Raw genomic sequence first — 18,880 nt, 5'->3', positions numbered from 1 at the left:
AGAATAAAGTGTTATCCTTTTTAGATCAGGTCTGCCTATTTTCTAACATCAAGGAAGGGGACTGAAGATTTGGGGAGAGTCTTACCTTTCTCTCCAAGGAGGAGAATTAGCTCCAGACTAGGGCTGGGGAGTATCTCAGGTCTCAAGGGATAAAGGTGGCAGTTGGGAGATTGGGAAAATCCAGAGGCAGGAGAGTTACCCTGCTTCTCAGCAATAGCTAAGATAAAAGGAGGCAGTGAGTTGATGCTCTAAGACTTTCTCCTCCAGTCCTTAACCTCCATATTCAACCTAGTCTCTGAGGAGACATATTCTGTCCCTCTGGAAGACAATTTGTGCTACCTTCCCCAAGGGGAAGAGAGGGGAGGATCAACTTTTCCCTCTCCATTTCTGTAGCTCTTTCACACCCTTCTTTCACTAGTTCCCCAGTGGGAGTGTAGGTGTCCTCATTCTGATCCTATATTACACTAGCTATCAGTCTTTAGGCAAGTCATCCAATAGCTCTAAATTTAGAGGGGAGTGGGGTTAGATCAGATGAACCCTGTCCCAGTCCATTTTATCTATCTATGCTTTAAGCATGTTTTATCTCAAAGAAGGTAAGACTTAAAAGCATGGCATGAGTCACCCAGAAAAATAGTATCCCCCAGAAATATGGGGAAATGCGAGCAATGGAAGAGATGCTGGATGGTCTCTGGATGATGGCTGGAGAAGGTAGAAGATTTACTGATGTAATGAGCTGCTGCCTGATCTGGGGCTGGTTCTTGTGCTGCTGGGGCCTGTCTAGCTCCAGTGTTCCTCTCTATGAAAGGTCTCAGCAAGTTCACTCTTTGTGGGATATGAGCATTACATCTCCTTCACACACCAGGGCCTGAGCCCTGCTGCAGGTCCTGCCATTGTGTTTATGCCAGGCATTGCCACTTCTGGGATCTGACTTTCCCGTCTATCCTGGGGCCTAAACACTGTCTCTCCATTCCAGGGCAAAAGTACTTTCCCTCTATGCTGGGGTCAGGTTAGGAGCTATAACCCACATATCAAATTTGTACTATATGCAACAGGTGCCACAGGCCACGGCATCACTGCCCTTAGCTGGTTCATTGTTTTGATGGAGTCAGAGATGGTCATGCAGGATGGCTGAGGTAAGACCAATGGGCTTTGGCCAGCTAGGCCAGGGCTTGGGTTACTCTCTCTTAGACGTCATCTTTTCCAAAATAGGAAATTCAACCTACTGACAGTCAGTCTTGACTGAGGGACTTGGGCCCTCCTGACTGCCCTCTCTCACATGGCTGCTGTCATGGTTAAGAATTTCCAGCTCAGAGCTTTCTATTTATGTAATCTATCTGTTGGGGAGAGTACCTGGAGCCTAAGTTCCACAGAAGCCCATCACTCTCTCCATACTGGAAATCAAGACAGGTAGCCAAGGACACAGAGAGAGACAAAGAGAAAGATGGATCAAGAGAGAGGAAGAGGGGGAGACAAGGGAGACACAGAGACACACAAGGAGATGGATAGACAGAGACACACACAGTATTTTGGAGTGAGAATGGAAGCTCTCTCCCTTTTTAAACTTAGGTGGCCCTGTAGGCTCTTGAGGAGGACCATACACTGTCCTCTCAAGAGCCTCTGCAAATCCAATGGACTCCCTAACACCATATACAAAGCCTCGAGCAGCTCCTTTAACACACTTTTCAGGCAAGCTGAAAATTACAGATTGGGGGAAGAGAGTGGTGTGGACTGGTCTGAGAGATTGTTACTACCCTTGATTTCAAAACATTATGCAAATTTGAAAAAATAGCCATTAATGTTCTTGAAACAGTTCTTAGAGTCACAGAAGCATATTTCTATCTGTCTCTGGTTGCAGAACAGTGACAATTTACTGGCTAATCTCCCAGGTAATTGGTAATCACTACCAAAAACAGACATCACTAGGAGATCTCATTTGGTGAGGTCATTCCAAACCCATACTGCATCAGCTATGCCAATTGCAGAAAGCCTGAGATCACCAAGAAGGGCTGGTATATAAGGTTTGATATTAAAACAAAATACTCTTAGTACATCTAAGAGTTCACAAAAGAATATTTGCTGAACCAGAGCAAGGGAAAGGACATTCTGAGAAGGAAATGGATTATTCATTTAGTCAAGGATATAGCAAGCACTGTTTGAACATAGCTTTCCCTGAGCAAAAATAGTGGTCTATTGGTCAATCCTTAGATCTCAACTAGAGCTCCTCGTGGTCTCTGTACACAGGGGAAAGGGAAGCTATTCCAACAGCCTAAGCCTTATTCTTTTCCTTTAAAGGCCTTGAACTGTCCTCAAGCTCATTGCCTTTGGTGGCAGATTCTAAGAGAGATGCCTAAATCACAAGGGGTAACTGGCAAGAGGCCACCCCAGACTTGGCACACAGGGGAATACTATATTCTGGTAACTTCCCAGACAATGAATGGCACACCCAGGTGCTTCATCACTTCCACACCTAGAAAGGCAGAGTGAGTCAGAGGAGATGAGATCTTGCTTGGGCACATTATGATGTTCTGTGGAAGGGGCTAGCTAGGGGAAAGCTCCTACTTAGAAGAAGAGATATGGAGGCTTCTGATAATCTCTAGAAAGGAGCAGGGAGAGAAGGTATTTTACAAAGGTGAGAGTCTACCAAGAGAGTTTTTTTTTTTGACTATAACAATCTCTAATGTCTTTCCAGCTTCCAAATCTTAGGATTTCAAGATATTACTTAGTCCACAGTGCCTGGTACAAAGTAAGTACTTAATAAATGTTTGCTGATTAATTTACACTGTTGGTATGAAAGATAAAACAGGAATTAACTTTGAATAGGAAAATTTATATTGAATAGCATGACTACCCAAAAGATTGTAAGTGCAGAAGTAACAAGCTGTTAATGGAGCCTTTTTATTTATTCTCTGAAATTTGGTCTGTACTTCAAAATTCAATACAAGTAATAGTTAGGGAACAACAAAATCAATATGGTGCTTGAGTGAGTACACTAAGAGCAGTTACTTGCAAGTCAAATGACACTTCCAGATGAGAGAAGCTAAGGAAAAGAAAGATGAAATTATAGTTTGTGGTTTGAAAGGATTTCCTGACTGTTAGGACTCCAATATTTATCTATGTTCTTCAAGGAGTCTCCCCTCTTTCCTCCAAATTTTCATAGTATTTGCTTATTAAATCTGCTACTGTTTCTTGAAAAAGCTGCTTCATTAGGAGTTTGTACTTCTTTTTCCTTTCACTCTCTCCTAAACCCTCTGAAATTTGGGCTCCAGTGTTATTGCTCAAATGAAATTTTTCTCTCCAAGATTATTAATTATCTTTTCATAGACAAACTTTACTTCTTATCCTTTTCTATCCCTCTGCAACAACCTGTTGACTTCCCTCTAGAAAAGGAGTTGTTAATCTGGGGTCCACAGATCCCCAAGTGGTTTGTGGTTAGATTTCAGGTAGTCTATGATATTAGATGTAAAAAAATTACACCTTTATTTCAATGACATTGGTTTCTTTGTAGTCACGTATTTTATCAATCCATAAGGATTATTCTGAGAAGCGATCCAGAAGAGAAGAATTCACCAAATTGTCAAAAGAATCCATGACACAAAAAAGTTTAAAAACTCCTGTTCTATAGGCAATTTTTAGAAGAAATCAAAGCCATCACTAGTCATATGAAAACATGCTCTCAATCACTAATAATTAGAGAAACACAAATTAAAATTCTCACACCCATCAGCTTAGCCAAGATAACAGATAAGGAAAAAGAAAATGTTGAAGGGGATGTGGGATAAAAGAGACACTAATACACTGCTGGTAAACTAGATCAGACAGTGTGAAAACAATTTGGAACCATGCCCAAAGCAGGTTAAGCCTTTCAGGCAGCAATACTGCTAACTAGGTCTATAACCCAGAGATCAAAGAAAAAGGAAAAGGATACATCTGTATAAATACAATGATCCATAATAATTCCAAAGGATTTATGATGAAAAATGCTATCCTCCTCCAGAGAGAGAATTGATAGTTTCTAAGTACAGACTGAAGCATTTTTTTTTCTCTTTATACTTTTCTTGCTCCTCTCTACCCTGGTAAATATGGCTAATGTGTAAATATGCTTTGCATCACTTCATTTGTATGACAGGTATTATTATTTCTTTCATTCTCAATGGGTGGGAGAAGAGTAGAGGGAGGGAGATTTGGAACTGAAAATTAAAAAAGAAAAGAAAAAGCCAGGATTAAAAAAAAGAAAAAGAATTATTCTAGAAACTCTTGGGTTTTTTCTCTGAGTGTTTATGATGCTCTTTTCTCTTGACTGAACTACTACTTGTCTATCTGCTCTATTTTAGTTCCCTTTGCTGGATCATCTATGTCACTAACTGCTGGTGTATTCTAATGATCTGCCTTGGGTTCTCCTCTCTTCTATCTCCACTCTCACTTGATGACTACATCAGCTTCCATGGATTCAATTGTCATCTCTACGTAAATGACTCTTATTCTATATATCCTGCTCTTGTCTTTCTCCTGAGCTCCAGCCCTGAATCACCAATTGCCTATTGGATATTTCAAACTGATGTTCCATAGATATCTGAAACACAAGATTTTCAAAATGAAGCCAGTTCTCTTCTGTACTTCCTTCTTTCTACTTAAGGTACCACCATCCTTCCAGGTACTCGTAATATTAAGTTTGTTGCTTTCCAACCATAAGTTGTATTGAATTGTGAAAGAGTCTAGATTTCAGTGAGTACATGAAATTCTTCATTAGCAGCTTGTTTATATTGCTTAACTGTACATAGCTTGCTTAAAGACTGTCTTGCTATTCAACAAAAATTTTCCTGTTTAAAGTCTTTCCCTATTTGGTCTTTCATGCCTACAGTGTAAATTAATCAACAAACATTTATTAAGCGCTTTCTTTGTACCAGGTACTATAGACTAATATCTTGGACTTCTAAGCTAATGAGTTTGGAAGGACCCGAGTGTTAAGCTCTACTACTCACTTTCACTTACCCCATGTATCCAATCAGTTGACAAATAGTGCCATTTCAATCTCCACAATATATCTCATATTCTCTTCTCCTTACTCACACTGCCATCCTGCTGGGCATAGTTCCTCATCACCTCATAGCTGGATGACTGCAATAACCTGACAATTAGTCTTCCAGCCTTGAGATTCTTCCCACTACAGTTCATCCTCTACTTGGCTGTCAAATTGATTTTCCCTAAAGCACAGGCCTGAGCATGTAAATTCACCCCCAATTCTCATTTTAATAAACTCCAATGGCTTCCTATCACAGGATCAAATATAAAATTCTGTGTTTGGGATTCATAGCCCTTCACAAAGTGGTCCCCACTTTACTTTTTCAGCCTTCTTACACTATTCCTCTTTGCATACTCTGTGATCCAGGGATACTAAAGTGCCTTGCTTTTCCTTAATCAAAAAACTCCCAAGTTCTGAAAGCATTTTTACTGGCTACCTTCAATGCCTAGGATCCTCTCCCCGCTGATCTCTGCTTCCTGGTTTCCTTCATTTCCCAGGTAAAATACTATCACCTGCAAGAAGCCCTTCTAAGTCCTCCTTATCCTTAGTGACTGCCCACTGAGATTATCTGCTATTTATCCCATATTTCTATTGTGTATATAATTGTTTATATGTTGTCTCTCCCATTAGACTGTGAACTCCTTCAGAACATGAACAAGCTCTGTTTTTCCTTGTCTCCTGAGCACTTGGCACAGTGCAAAGTTCCAGTCCCTGGAACATAGTAAGTGCCTAATAAATACTTGTTGATTGGTTGATTGACTGGGCTAGTTTTTCCTCAGATACAGTAGTCCATCTCTTTTCTTTGCCCCAGCTGTCCTTTTTTTTTTTTTAAACCTTCACCTTCCGTCTTGGAGTCAATACTGTGTATTGGTTCCAAGGCAGAAGAACAGTAAGGGCTAGGTAATGGGGGTCAAGTGACTTGCCCAGAGTCACACAGCTGGGAAGTGTCTGAGGTCATATTTGAACCTAGAACCTCCCATCTATAGGCCTGGCTCTCAATCCACTGAGCTACCAAGCTACCCAGATACCTCCCCTCTGCCCCTAGCTGTCCTTCTTGCCTAATATTCTTCCTCCTAAACTCTGCTTCTTGAATTCCTGGTTTCTTTGGAGATTCAAGTGCTTCTTTCTGCATGAGGTCTTCTCCATCCCCACCCTTGATAAATTATATGTTTTACATGTGTTTTACATGTACTTGGAGTATAGTGCCTCTATCTCTCTTACTCCTCCTCCCTTAAATGTAGGGTTTTTTTTCAGGTAAGGAGCATTTGTCTTCATATCCCTAGTACTTGGCCCATAATAGGCACTTATTAAATTAAAAAAAATTAATTGAGTAAGTCTAGGATTTTTAACAATCATTTATAACATTGTCACCACAAGAAAACATCAAGAATGTTGGTAGAATGGGGGGGGGGTAGAGGGGATTTTGCTGAGATGACATAGAATTATTATTTTCTGATTATTTCCAGTGACTTAAAATACATAGAAGATAATGAGGATGACTAATGAATGGCAATGTGGGTATGCAGGAAGGGAGAATCTCTTTACAAAGGAGCCTCTCATTCTATAAGCCTAAAAAAGTAAGCTATGAAAGTGGTTCCGGCTCTTTTGAACTATTCGCTTTTGTCTTCTAGGAAGGGGGAAGGCAAATTTCTCCTCTTTCCTCAGCAGCAATTGAATTTTATAGTGGAAGCATATGGAGCTAGGAAATATATTTGCCCAAAGAGCTTGAGACTAGAGTCCTTTATATGCTCCAATTCTTGGATGCTTTCTGCTTTTGTGTCTTTTTCTGAGCATAGATCAGCAGCAAGAAAAAAAAGTTTATAGCTTTGGAATATTATGAGTGATCTGAAGCTCTCAAGTACCTAAGTCCAAAGTGGCTGACCAAAGGAAGGCTTTGTTTACAATATACTTCTCTGGGGCAATTAGGTGGCATAGTGGATAGAGCACCAGGTCTCCCAGGCCAGGTGTTAGGAGGACCTGGATTCAAATCTGGTTTTAGATACTTCCTAGCCTTGTGACTCTGGGCAAGTCACTTAATCCTGTTTGCCCAGCCCTTGACTTCTGCTTTAGAACTGTTACTAAGATTAAATTGTTACTAAGGGTTTAAAAAAGAAAAACAGCAAAACAATGCACTTCTCAGAGAAGGGCAGTCAATAGGACTACCCTGCAGTTGGACGTCTGGAGACAAATGATGAAGGACCAGGAGATTGGAACCTTCACTCCAAGATAACTGCTGTGAGTTGTTGAGATAGTACTCTTCCAAGGCAAATGTGAAAAATCTCTCTAGCAGTCCCACAAAGTAGCTTTCTCTCCTGGGGGAAGTATAATGAGAAAAATAGTCTATTTGAGTGTTTTATGTTTCCTTTATTTGTTCACAAACATCTATGAATCTCTTGTGTATTATGTAGTTTATGTGGTGAAGGAAATAAAAGTTAGCTCATAATTGATATCCATGTTGCAGAATGAGTGCCTTTGTGAGAAAGGACCCTGTGACTCAGATCAGATTCCAGATCTAAGCCATTCTTAAGCTTTTGTTTTAAAGAATTTCCTAAAGGAATCTAGGGAGCATTAACAAGGCAGAGGGAGAACCTAACCCTCTTTGAGGTCAGGCTGCCAGTTTTGAAAATGGTCCAAGGGATCCCAGTTTTCTTTGGGGGAACTTAGAACCTTGGAGTGCAATGGATTCATATCTCAACACACTGCCCCTGACATGATAGACAATGACTACTCTTTGGCAATACAGGCTTCAGTAGCAAAGAAGGCTGTTCTTGGGTGTGGAATAATCATAAGTCAAGTACTCATATTTCAGGGACTATCTGTACTTTGGTATAATATGGTCAATTTAAGGTGTTGTAAATGTAAATGTAAAGTGTTGAAAAGTGACATTTGCAAAAAGCACAAATTATGCTCATGTTTGTACATTAACCATCAAGACCAATAAAGGCATGGGATTATAATGTATTTGGTAATTTTGTTGGTAATGCAGGGTACAGAAAACAATGCATCCAGTTCTTAAGTAGCTCCAAAATGCTAAGTGCAATAAAAACACATTTTTGTTATATTGTTAAGTAATGACTCAGAGAAAACATAGAGCGTAGTCATGTTCTGTGCAAAAGAAACATTTAAATATTTTTCTGGTTATAATAACATTTTTATTTTAATATATGATATGTATATTGTCTATGTTAACAATGATAAAAAATAATTTATCTCTAAACATAAAAAATCCTCCCCCAAAAGACTATAATTGGTTACATTAGGTTGCTAGTTGTGCATTTTTCTCTCTGAACATTCCAATTTTTTTAAATTATTTAATTTGCTATGGCAGTCTTGTTTGAGATTTATAAAATTAATTCCATAGTTAATCTTGTTTACACACGACTTATATATAAAACCAATGGATCAATGTTATTGTTGGTTATTAAGGTGTGCCTGACTCTGTGAACCCCAGAACCATATCATGTCATTACTGTCCATGGGGTTTTCTTGGGAAAAATATCAAAGTGGTTTGCCATTTCCTTCTCCAGTACATTAAGACAGATCTGATCTCAGGTCTTCCCGACTCCAGGCCCAGTATTCTATCCACTGAGCCATTAAAGTAGGGTAAAGAAAAAAAAAAGGGTGCTATCTCTGACATTCTAGTAAGACTTGCAAGACTTATGATTGTTTTGGGAAGGTTTAAGTAGTCCTCATCTAAATTTGAATAAATATCTAGATTTACATCTCCTTTAAGCACTGCTTCCCTTTGCCCTTTCTCCATCCCCATTCAGTATAGCATCCTTTCACCTCCAAAGGTCATTTCCCCATCTCTGTAAGTATCATAATATATAGCCTGAAAAAAACCACTAAATAGTTATGTTTTGAGAGAAAGACATTTTAAAATGATTCTTTATTATTATAATATCATTTAGTATAATAGCTGTATTAATAAATTATGAGATATGTCAGGGGAGAACACATCTGTGATCAAATTGCTCTTCAAGTCTATAGAACTTCTTTGAAGTACATGAGCAAGGCAAAATTACTAGAAAGTTTTTTTTTTCCTTCTAGGTTACTTGTAATTTCATTTTTCCTTACACAGTTGTGTGTTAGGATGAGTACAAATTTTGGTCTTCTACTGTCATGTGAAATCATTAAGGCATTGTCATATATAAATTCTCTGGATGAGTAAAGTTGTGGGTACATAAATATATATATTTTTGCAATTCACGGTTAAGAAAACTGGAGGAAAACAGTGGGTTGGGGGTGACTAGTTCTGAAGACTTGAAATCAATATATGTTCCTTCTAGGATGGTGGAAAGCAGTAATAATCTTTGAATTCATTCTTGCCAGCTATAGAAGAGAATTCTAGAAAAATAAGCACTTTTTCTTTGCTAAAAATTTGATCTTTAGATATCCTATACAGATCTGATGCTTTGTAGAACTAATATTTATAAATGAAGGACTCAGGAAAATAAGAGCCAGAACCTGGATATCAGGCAAAACCAAAGATTTTGGCACTAAAAACCTTTCTGACCAAGTCTGAGCTGGGTTGGCTAATCTTCATATCAGATTACTGAAGTGAGGTTAAGGCAAAGAGAGTGAGAAGAAGAATACGGGCAGATCCAAAAGTAGAAGCAGAACTGGAAGAAATGGAAGTTGGTAAAAATTTTTACAAGGGTCCAAGGAAGGAAAATTATGCACATGGAATAGTTCTGTGCTTCTTTCGAAGAAACAGAATGTTAGAGCTGAAAGGGACCTCCTAATGCCATTTCTATTATTTTTATCCATTTCATTAATTTAGTGTTTCTCTTCATGTCAACATTTTAGGAAAGAGAAAACTTCATAAAACTCTCAGAGAGCTGCCTCACCCCTGTCAAAAAATACCATTAACTATGTCAAGAAGTAGGGTTTCAAAAATAGGTTGAGATATGAATTGAGGACAAGACCAATATAAGAACTTTGGGGCCTCAGGCCACGTTTGAAAATGGCACCTCACATGTTCACTAAATGCTTCTGAGCCTTCATTTACAACTTGGTGTATCCCAAAGCAAACTCTTATTTGAAGTACGTACTCAATTACTCCACACAGATTGATGTCTATCCATAAGGCTGAATTGTCTGGTGCTGGATTTTGGGGGGTGGGGTTAAAGACTTTCTCTTTTTTACTAGACTAATGAAAGTTAATATCCTTTTCAAGGATAAATGTCTAACACTAGTATGTAATGTTGATAGAGAGTTTGCTAATCCTTATTTAAAGTATTAGATTGCTGATAATTCAGAGTACACAGTACTAAAACTATAACAATGATTAAATTTCTCTGACTAGTTCAATTCACAAGAGCATGAATGGCAGGCTACGGCCATGAATATAGTACTTAGTTTATACTAAAATAGGAATGCTTGGGGAAAATGTCTTATCTACTAACATACAAAAAGATTAGTCAAGTATTTATAGATTTAGTTTAATGTACCTGTTAGGATAATGCTTGTTAAGCAACTTTATATGCATAGCACCATGCTAAATGCTAGACAGCAATTACATTCTAACTGTGTTCATAAAATGAGAATAAACTAGCCAATCCTCAAATGTAAAATGACCCAAAGTTAAAAGTGGAATCCATTAGGAAACTTGTTCCATAAAAACATTTTCCCTTTAGAAGCCAGTCTTGTCAAGCCTAATTATGCTGACCTTTTTGTAAACTGCCAAAAATGAAAATTCTGAAAATCTGATCCTACAATATCTATTACAAACACAAATCAATGATGTGTGTAAAGTGGGTGAAAATGTTTCCAATTCTCCTATTAAATGGTAAAGCATTTGTTCATCTGATTATAGTATGACTATGAAAGTTGTTTATTTCTGTGTATGTGTGTCTATTTTTAGATAGCTTTCCTGGGCCTAATCACAAAAGAAAGAGCCAGGAGTCCATATGCATTTGTCATACCTGGTAACTAATTTAGATAATAGTTTTGAGGAGCTAGCATTGTCCCACATAATATTCCCATTTCTGAACTGGGCAAATTGCCTATTGCATCAAAATAACAGGGAGCAATTATGACAAAATATGATGGTAACTCTGAGCCAACTAGTTAACAAGTACTTAGAATTTAATATTCTAGGCAGGACATAAGTAAGTCAACCAATAGAAAGAGCAGTTCTACTTCATGGATGGTTTTCGAGACAATGATTTCATGTCATGTATTAAAGAACAAACAAAAATATAAATATATCACTGTTCAAATGTCTTTTGATAGGCCATATGAATTTATATATGCAGGCTTACAAACCACTAAGAATATTCAGATATGACTACAAGTAGATACTAGTGACATAAGCATTAGCAAGACTAAAGAAATGCTTTGCATTGTGTCTGTATTTAACACATTAAACTCAGTTTAGGAAAGAGAAGTTTTTAAATTTCTTTGTGACTGAGTAATTAGTTGATCTACTCTTAATTTGTTTACACACAGAAAATTAAAGTGAACTAATCACAGTGCTGTAATTATTGTTATTACAGAAAACTAGAAGACAAATTGATAAAGGTACACTTCTAAAATACAAAAGGAAAGGGAATAAATATTTACATAGCTCCTACTAAATGCTAGGCACCACACTTAAGTGCTTTTACCAATACCTTATTTGATCTTCATAACAACCCTGTGAAGTAGGTGCTATTATTAACTTCATTTTACAGTTGAGGAAACTGAGGCAAACAGATTAAGTGATTTGCCTCAGACTAGCAGTGTGAAATTCAAATAGAAACCAGGGCCATTAAACCATAAATGGGCAGCTAGGTGGTATAGTAGACAGGTGCCCAACCTGGAGTCAAGAAGACTCATCTTCCTGGGTTCAAATCTGGCCTCAGTAACTTATCCATATCATCCCAGGGAATTGATTTAGCACTGTTCGCCTCAATTTACTCATTAGTAAAATGAGCCGGAGCAGGAAATGGCAAACCACTCTAGTATCTTTGCCAAGAAAAAACCATATGGAGTTACAAAGAGTCAGACATGATGGAAAAACAACTAAACAAACCATACATAGGAGCCCTGGAGTCTCATACTGACTTAGAAAATCCCAACAGCAATGATTGCTAGGTATTTGGTACCTCTGTCTAGATAAGCAAGACATTTGATAAATACTTGAAAGAGAGTATACAGATGATTATATTGAAACTATTATAATTTCTATCACAGCTATTTGTACATGTTTATGTAATAAATGCTAATGCATAAGGAAAATAGCATTTCATTTTAAAACTAAAATGCTTAACACATCATGAAACAGACTGATTCCTATAAACAACACAGAAACTATATAAAAAAGTAGTTATACAATTCACAGAAAAAAATCCAAAGGTAACTACAAACATTTTTTTTCCAAATTATTTTCATTTTACAATTTAATCAGTGAATCAGTTAATACTTGAGGAAGCATTATGAGAATAATGCCAAGTGCTTGATTAACTAGCCTGATGGTTTAGCAAATTATATAATGATTTCTAGGAGAGACAGTAAAGTATGTTCAATAATCTTGGGATTCATAATTCTCAAGAAGGATTAGAAAGGTTGTAGCAATTTCACCAGCTGAAGTTATGAAAAGGAATTGATAACTTTAAAAGGGAAATTTTAATACATCATTCTTTCTGAAATAACATTTAAACCTGTTAAAACCTAAAACGGATATGAGACAAAACAAAAATAAAATTTTTAAATCCTCTAAAATACTATAGTCAATTCAAAGAAATAAGTGTTTGTGTTGAAGCAAGGAAGTCTTCTTTATAACAGTCTAGTATTTAAAATAACATTTAATCAGGAGCTGATAAGCTGTAAAAGACTATTTCTAAATGACCTTGCTGATGATTTCAATAGGAAAATCTTGTAAATGAGCACTATTGAATGCTACTAGCTTCGGTGAGAAGGATCTTTTAGAACTACAAAACTACTTTGCAAAGCATCTATATGTAAAGAAGCTTTTTTCAAGTTTTAATAAGTTGCCAATCTTGATAACCAACCTTCTTCTTTTCTATGACCTTGCGGTCTAGAATGGGTGACTATTTATTTATTTTTATTTATTTCTTTAACCCATACCTTCCGTCTTGGAGTCAATACTGTGTATTGGTTCCAAGGTAGAAGAGTGGTAAGGGCTAGGCAATGGGAGTCAAGTGACTTGCCCATGGTCACACAACTAGGAAATGTCTGAGGCCAGATTTGAACCTAGGACCTCCTATCCACTGAGCCACCCAGCTGCCCCCTGGGTGGCTATTTAAACTTGAAAGTTCCCCCTTAATTTTCCCCAGCTGCCTTTTGCTCTTTAAAATACAGTAGCTCTCAAATCAGGGAAATGAAATCAATATGCGCTATCTTCTGCAGGATGCACTGATTCATTAAGCTATGAAAATTAGTAAGTGGTGTGGCAGAGGTTGCCAGTAAACAAATGAATAAAGAAAGAGTGAATGCAGGAGAAGTCACAATTACTTTTTTGTGTTTGGAAGTTGCTGTAATTGTAGGTGTGCTCTTAACTTTTAGATGTGGACAAAGAATATATAGTAATAATACGTCAGCCTCCGAAAAGTAAAATGTGGTTAAGTAAATTTTACTTATCTAAAATGTTTTAAGTTCTAATGCACTACTACGTCTTTGTCACAGAACAACTATCTTTCATCATTTCCCTGTCAACATATTGATAAAAATATCTTTGAAAGACTACTGACTTGTTTACTATTCTGTGGAAGAACTCCTATAAAAACGATGTAGTCACAAAAGAAAAAATGATAATGCCCATTATTAAGTTATGTCTGGTAGGGAAATTTGGTTCAATTTCATTAGTGTTCTATTAGTGTATTTATTAAACGAGTATGTATTTATGACAATAGCAAGATGGACTTGCTTGCTTTATCTGAATTTAAGAAATGTAGATGGAAAAGCAACATAAATCTGAAACACGCTCTTCCAGCTTGTGGGAATCCTAGGAACTCAAGCGAGATGAATCTTCAGAGAAGGTCCCTATGTGATCTCTGTTTTAATAGTCTTGCCCTAGGAAATGAAGTCTGGTGTGATGGTGTCCAGAGAGCTTTTATTGGTGGGGGGGGTGATATCTAATAACTAGTTAATATTGGGTTTCAGTTAAAGTTTAATTTAATTTGCTTGATTACTACTTGTTCCTCTTTCCTGAAAGGGTTTTTTGTTTTGTTTTGTAGCTTTACTCTTGCTTCTTCTGGCTTTCTGTAGAATCAAACCTTCCTTATTTTTCTGTTCTGCTCTGTAGCAAATGAGTAGATAAATATTTCCCTTTTCAAGTGTAAGGAAATGAGAACAATATTGCAAAATTGTATTTTAGTAAAGTTTAAGTGGATTCATGCCAAGTTAAATCACAAATTCAGGTCTCCTTTCCTTCCCCACTGAAAAACAAACAAAAATAAAAAATCTTCTGAATTTGATCATTTGAGAATTTATGGTTTTTTTGTAGGAATTTTGTTGTTGTTGTTAAATGGTTTTGCAGTTGTTTTTGACCTTGTGATCCCTAACTGGGGTTTTCTTGGCAAATTTACTAAAGTGGTTTGCCATATCCTTCTCCAACCAGCTCAATTTACAGATGAGGAAATAGAGACCAGGATTAAGTCACTTGCCCATATCTTAGGGTCACATAACTAATAAGTGTCTGAACCCAGATTTGAACTCATAAAGCTTAGTCTTCTTGACCCCAGGCCTAGCCCTCATCCACCTAGATGCTTCCTTTGTAGGAATATTAGTGAAATAATAATTCTAAAAATTTCTATCTAGATTAATTTGGCAAAATGGTTGAATACAAAACATAACATAGATGAAGCCCACTTTCATTTTTTTATTTAAATTTTTAAATATTTTCCATGTTTACATGATTCATTTTCTTTCCCTCCTACCTCCCAGAGCTGACAAGGAATCCCACTGAGTTGTATGAATATTATTCATATTTTTATTCATATTATTATTTACATATTATTTACATATTATTCATTTTTACTATAGAGTGTTTTTTTTAAAGCCTAATCCCCAAATCACATGCCCATGTATAGATGTGATAAGTGATGTCATAGGTTTTTCTTTTGCATTTCTACTCCCATAGTTCTTTCTCTCAATGTGATTAGCATTCTTTCCCATAAGTCCTACAGGAGTGTCCTGGCTTGTTGCATTGCTACTAGTAGCAAAGTCCATTATATTGGATTGTTTCACAATGTCTCAGTTCCTGTGTTCTCCAGGTTCTGCTTATTTCACTCTGCATCAGTTCATTGAGATTCTCCCCATTCATATAGAAATCCTTCAGTTAATGAATCCTTACAGCACAATAGTATTGTATTCCATCACCATCACATACCATAATTTGTTCAGTCAGTCCCCAATTGAGGGACATTCCTCCCGTTTTCCAATTTTTTGCCACCACAGAGTGTGGAAGTCCTCTTTTTAAAAATGTTTATTTAATTGATTAAGAAAAATTTTCCATGGTTACATGATTTATATTCTTTCCCTCTCCTCCTCCTACCCTGCTCCCATAGCCAATGCTCAGGAAGCCCTGAAGTACACACACACACACACACACACACACACACACACACACACACACACACACATGCACACCCACCCATGTATTCTATATATACACACATCTGTATGAATATGTATCTGTATTTGTATATCAGCATAATTGTATATACACAAACATATACTATTTTTAATTGAACAATTTTATTTAATTAATTCATTTAGAATATTTTCCAATTGTTGCATGATTCATGTTCTTTCCCTTCCCCCACCCCCGTACACATACAATTTTTTAAGCAAGGAAAAAAAGAGAAATAAAATGGCTAAAGGTGGAAGAACTTATGCTGGCTTGTAAAAGAATACAACAAAGGATTTTTTTTTGGGGGGGGGGGTTCTTGTTCCTTAATTTATCTGTTGAAGACTAAGATCGTTACCACATTGTTTTAATTATTTATTTGAGTGCTTGTTTGTGTTGATAATTAAGTTCCCATTTTAAAACTTTTATAATAAATAAATCCTTTTTCACCTTCTATCTCAGGTTCCTGTAGCTGTTTCCAAAGCAAAATATATGGTGAAATAAACACTGTGGAGAGCAGATCATCACCACCAACAAATATTTACTGAGCACCCCTTTTCACATATAGGGACCTGTGCACAAAGGCTAAGATGCTGGCCATGTCCTTAAGAGGCTTTTCAGTTTCATTAGGGATACAGTATCTGTACATGAAAAGTTGAGTAATAATATGAGGTAGCATATTCTTTTTTTTTATTATTTTTATTTTTTTTTTTGATGATACCAAATTTATTGCAAAAAGACCCACAATCCCAGCAATTGCCTTATCGATAGGATTTCTGGTAGCGAGCCCGGGCCCCAGGGCCACCAAACTTCTTGGACTCGCAGCGTCGAGGGTCAGCCACCAGCAAAGTTCGGTCATACTGAATGAGGATGTCTTTGATTTCCTTCTTAGAGGCCTCATCCACATATTTCTGGTAATAGGCCACTAGGGCTTTGGAGATGGACTGCCGGATAGCATAAATTTGGGCTACATGGCCTCCTCCCTTCACACGGACCCTGATATCTACACCAGCAAAACATTCCTTGCCTAGGAGGAGGACAGGCTCCAAGAGCTTGTATTGCAGGGTTCGAGGCTCAATCATCTCCAGGGGTCGCCCATTCACCTTGATCAGCCCATTGCCTCTCTTACAGTGGGCCACAGCAACGGCAGTTTTCTTTCGCCCAAAAACCTGGACGGACTGGAGCGGTCCCTTGGACGGCATGTTGCTGGCAGGCGGTGTGGGCGGTGTGGGCGGTGTGGGCGGTGCGGGCGGTGCGGGCGCAGCGGCGGGGGAGGAAGGGCTACCGAAGCCGGTGAGGAGAGGTCCTAACCCGCGCGGCTCTGAAGCACGAAAGGGCGAGGTAGCATATTCTAAGTGCTAAATGACTAGAATAGTTAATAATAAATATTAAAACACTACTGTGAAAACCTATCAGCAAAGAATGGAGTGGTCAAGAAAGACTGGAGGAGACGGAATCAAGTAGGTGGTCCCTGAAGAAAGGATAGGATTTTGACAAGGGGAAAGGAGAGAGAAGGCAGGAACAGCAAGCGTGGATGGTATATTTTTAGGAACACTGAATGCAGTCATTTTACTGGAGTAGAAGGTTTGTGTTGGGTACATAAAGCTGCTGAGTGCCAGTCTGGAGAGGGTCTTTAACACCAAGCTAAAGAATCTGAGTGTTTTTCCCTCCCTCCCTTCCTTTCTTAGAGGGTGGTGCAAATGTGACGCAAAGTGAAATATGCAAACTGGTGACTCTACTAAGGAGACTAATCGGGGACTGTTTGTAAGGCAATGTGGGCAGGGAGAAATTAGAGGCCTATTGCCAATTATCCAGATCTAGATTAGGATAGAGGCAGTGGGTATGGAAAGAAAAGAACAGATACAAGACATATTTTACAGGAAGAATCAATAGTCTTTGGTGACTCGACTGGCTATATAGTGAGGAGAGATAACTTCATGGCATTGAACCCAAATGATCTGAAGAAGAATAATAACATATTATACATACTTTGCATGTTTAATCTATATTTAGGGGAGGGACTGGATTGTTTTTTTCCTTTTCTAAGTACTTAGGTGGCACAGTGCATAGAACACCTACTATATACTAGGCATTTTATAGCCATTGGAACAAACTATTCTCACCTGCCCATCCCACCAGAGAAGTCTTCACATGCTTGGGGTGGGCATCCTCTTACCCTTAACAACAGGTATGAGGCCTGTCAATTACTGTCAACCTGGTAGTCTAATTCTCCTAGGATATGGCCACTGGGCATGCTACATCTTCTTGAAGCCACAAGTGAGAGTTGGGTGAGAGGTGAACACCAAAGGAGGCTAAAAAGCCCTGAAAAGGGCTCAGTCAGTCCTCACACCAGAAATGCCAGTTCCCCCTGAACACCCCAATCCCTAAATGCACACTCGTGCTCATGGCTTCAACATAAGATTCCTAAAACTGTTCTACATGCTATATCAGAATGGATATAAATAGCTAAAATTGGTTGTCAGTGAAAAAAGATTTTGGACAACATATTCTCTACTTTCCAGTTTTCAATCCCATCCCATATTTACAAACATGGTCTATACATTTGTCATAAGTATATTAAGGGTGGGGGGCAGCTAGATAGCTCAGTGGATTGAGAACCAGGCCTAGGGACAGGAGATCTTGAGCTCGGTTTCAAACACTTTCTAGCTGGGTGACCTTGTGTAAGTCACTTAACCCCCGTTGCCTACCCTCTACTACTCTTCTCCCTTGGAACCAATACACAGTACAGTAAGGGTTTAAACGAATGTATTTTTGAGGCAGTCAGAGATCCAATGTATGACCTAGGAGAGTTGCTAATAGATTTGTGCCTCAGTTTTCATTGTGATAATGATGAAGGAATAAATTACTGATGATGGAATTGCAAACACTGATGACAAAAACAGAAGAAATATTTTGGGAAAGGAATCTTCTTAAGGCAGGTTTAATGCAGGTTAAATACCAATGATTAGATTCCTTTTCATTCCTCTTACCAGTAAAGGTAGTATAAGTGATAAAAATTCCTTGAAAACTGTTATTAACTTATAATAATTAGTAAAAGCTAGATGGAAGAAAGATCACCAAGCTGCCTTAACTAAAGAAATCAGCTCCCAGCTGAGGCACAAGTGGAGCGTTATGTGCAAGTTGCATGTCTAGTGAGAGAGTCCTGAGCAAAAGAGAGCATGCTACTGCTCAGCCCCGATCTTATGAGGCCAATGACTGCACTCCTACTGAGGTTCTCTGGTTGGACAATCTGGGTCCTACGGCTTGAATTCCGGGCACATAAC

At 38.0% G+C, this 18,880-nt stretch overlaps 2 protein-coding genes across 2 annotated transcripts in view; both read right to left on the bottom strand.

Annotated features, from left to right (window-relative positions):
- The window catches only part of CPPED1 (calcineurin like phosphoesterase domain containing 1), a 146,235-nt gene that overhangs the window by 58,151 nt on the left and 69,204 nt on the right, over window positions 1-18,880 (bottom strand). The gene's annotated exons all lie outside the window — the stretch shown is intronic.
- On the bottom strand, window positions 16,285-16,904 carry LOC100017253 (40S ribosomal protein S16-like). Its single transcript, XM_056806178.1, has one exon. The coding sequence runs from the start codon at window positions 16,796-16,798 to the stop codon at window positions 16,358-16,360; it is 441 nt and encodes a 146-aa protein (XP_056662156.1). The 5' UTR covers window positions 16,799-16,904; the 3' UTR covers window positions 16,285-16,357.

The sequence above is a fragment of the Monodelphis domestica genome, chromosome 7, assembly GCF_027887165.1.
Source record: "Monodelphis domestica isolate mMonDom1 chromosome 7, mMonDom1.pri, whole genome shotgun sequence".
In the NCBI taxonomy this organism is placed as follows: domain Eukaryota; kingdom Metazoa; phylum Chordata; class Mammalia; order Didelphimorphia; family Didelphidae; genus Monodelphis; species Monodelphis domestica.
Note: the sequence above shows the minus strand (reverse complement) of the source record. Positions and strands in the feature narration are given on the sequence as shown.